A 1,718-nucleotide genomic window follows, 5' to 3' on the forward strand; every position below is an offset into this window, starting at 1 on the left:
TTTTTGATTTGCTTCTGTTAACTTGTATAAACCACATTAGCGGTAACTTTCAATGCTAAATCACCTCATGGCATGAAGAAGCGGAACCGGCATATTGACGTCAGCGTAATTTGTTAGCCACTGATTGGTCCATCTTCGTGCCCGTTTTTTTAACTTAAAGGCGGATCTTTTGCTAAGTTTTTATGTTAATTCTGTCAACTCCTTTTGTTAACAGAATCATAACTCTAGGAAATCGCACACTGGCTACTCAGCAGGCCCAGGCCTTGAGTCTTATTTGAAGGGGTTTAACTTCACTGGTGAGCCACCTTGGCTTCTCTGCACCTGAGTAACAGCAACACTAAATTCCATCTCTTTCGTATCCAAGTAAGTGTATCAATGTCTTTTGTTTGCAGCTTGATTCAATATTGCATTGTCATCTTACACTCCTGATATTGTCAAAAAATTTTATTTATTCAAGGACGCTATCTGAAAATTACTCACTTTTGGAGTGATTGGGGCTTTTCCATGAGTGGCGAATAAAATAGACTTTAGTAATCAAGGACACAAAATAGACTGTGTTCTCAAAGCTGAATGTAATCTCAATATCGCACCCCTGCCTTTCCCTCCCCTGTCTTACAGTTTACTAGTGACTAATCAAAAGGACTCCTTGTGACCATGAACACTGCCACTCCCACCGAGTTTGAATTCTCTTTCCTGGAGGAGGGTTTCTCTGCCCGGGATATTGTTGAGCAGAAGATCAACGAGTCTATGACGGTAAGTGTCCTCTGTTGGCATTGTTTAGGGGGGGACACTGATGGCCCCATTTGTTAGGTGACGAATGTCAACAGGTTGCAACTCAAAGATTTCACTGAAATTGTATTTGTACTGTCTGATTTTTATTTTAGATGTTTTAATCCTTCATTAACTCTTAAGTCAAATGATGCAAATGATTTCTGCTATTCTAATATTAAAAACATAATGTAGTTGATCTATTGAAATATTATGTTTGTTACAGGACTGCTCTCATTTAATGCATTTGTCATTTCATCTCCATTACAGGATGACAGGGATGCCTTCTACGTCTGTGACTTGGGAGATGTGGTTAAGAAACACCTGCGATGGATGAGGGCCTTGCCTCGTGTGACTCCTTTCTATGCTGTCAAATGCAACGACAGCCGGGCCATAGTTATGACACTGGCATCTCTTGGAAGCGGTTTTGACTGCGCGAGCAAGGTGTGTGTGTGTTGGAAAAACTCCAAAGCACTTCATGTTGTCAGAATACAAACCTCTCTTGATGGCTATCTGAAATTGCTTTGGTAGCCTGTGTTTTTAAATTGGTACTTATTGTCCCCTCCTAGACGGAGATTCAGCTGGTTCAGTCTCTGGGAGTGGATCCAAGCAGAATCATCTATGCAAACCCCTGCAAGCAAGTTTCTCAGATCAAGTATGCGTCTGCCCATGGGATCCAGATGATGACCTTTGATAGTGAGGTGGAACTCATGAAAGTGGCCCGCTGTCATGCCAATGCCAAGTAAGACTCTTAATCAATCATTTATATAAAGGCTTATGTGGTGTTTTATTATCAATCTGCCGCCTTTTGTCTTTTCACTAACTTTGTTTGTTTTGTGCCCAGACTAGTTCTGCGTATTGCCACGGATGACTCAAAGGCGATGTGTCGCCTGAGTGTGAAGTTTGGAGCCCCACTCAAAGCTTGTCGAGGTCTTCTGGAGCGGGCTAAA

At 41.9% G+C, this 1,718-nt stretch overlaps 1 protein-coding gene across 1 annotated transcript; it reads left to right on the forward strand.

The window, feature by feature from the left end:
* Window positions 1–218: 218 nt before the first annotated feature.
* Window positions 219–1,712, forward strand: LOC111667749 (ornithine decarboxylase 1-like; the record flags this gene model as incomplete). Its single annotated transcript, XM_023423526.1, has 5 exons — window positions 219–363; window positions 619–753; window positions 1,039–1,212; window positions 1,338–1,510; window positions 1,613–1,712. Coding segments are annotated over exons 2-5 (546 nt in total), but the record flags the coding sequence as incomplete, so codon positions are not given.
* Window positions 1,713–1,718: the final 6 nt, after the last annotated feature.

The sequence above is a fragment of the Seriola lalandi genome, unplaced genomic scaffold (assembly GCF_002814215.2).
Source record: "Seriola lalandi dorsalis isolate HSWRI2012SDOR001 ecotype SW California unplaced genomic scaffold, Sedor1 jcf7180002003661, whole genome shotgun sequence".
Taxonomy (NCBI): Eukaryota; Metazoa; Chordata; class Actinopteri; order Carangiformes; family Carangidae; genus Seriola; species Seriola lalandi.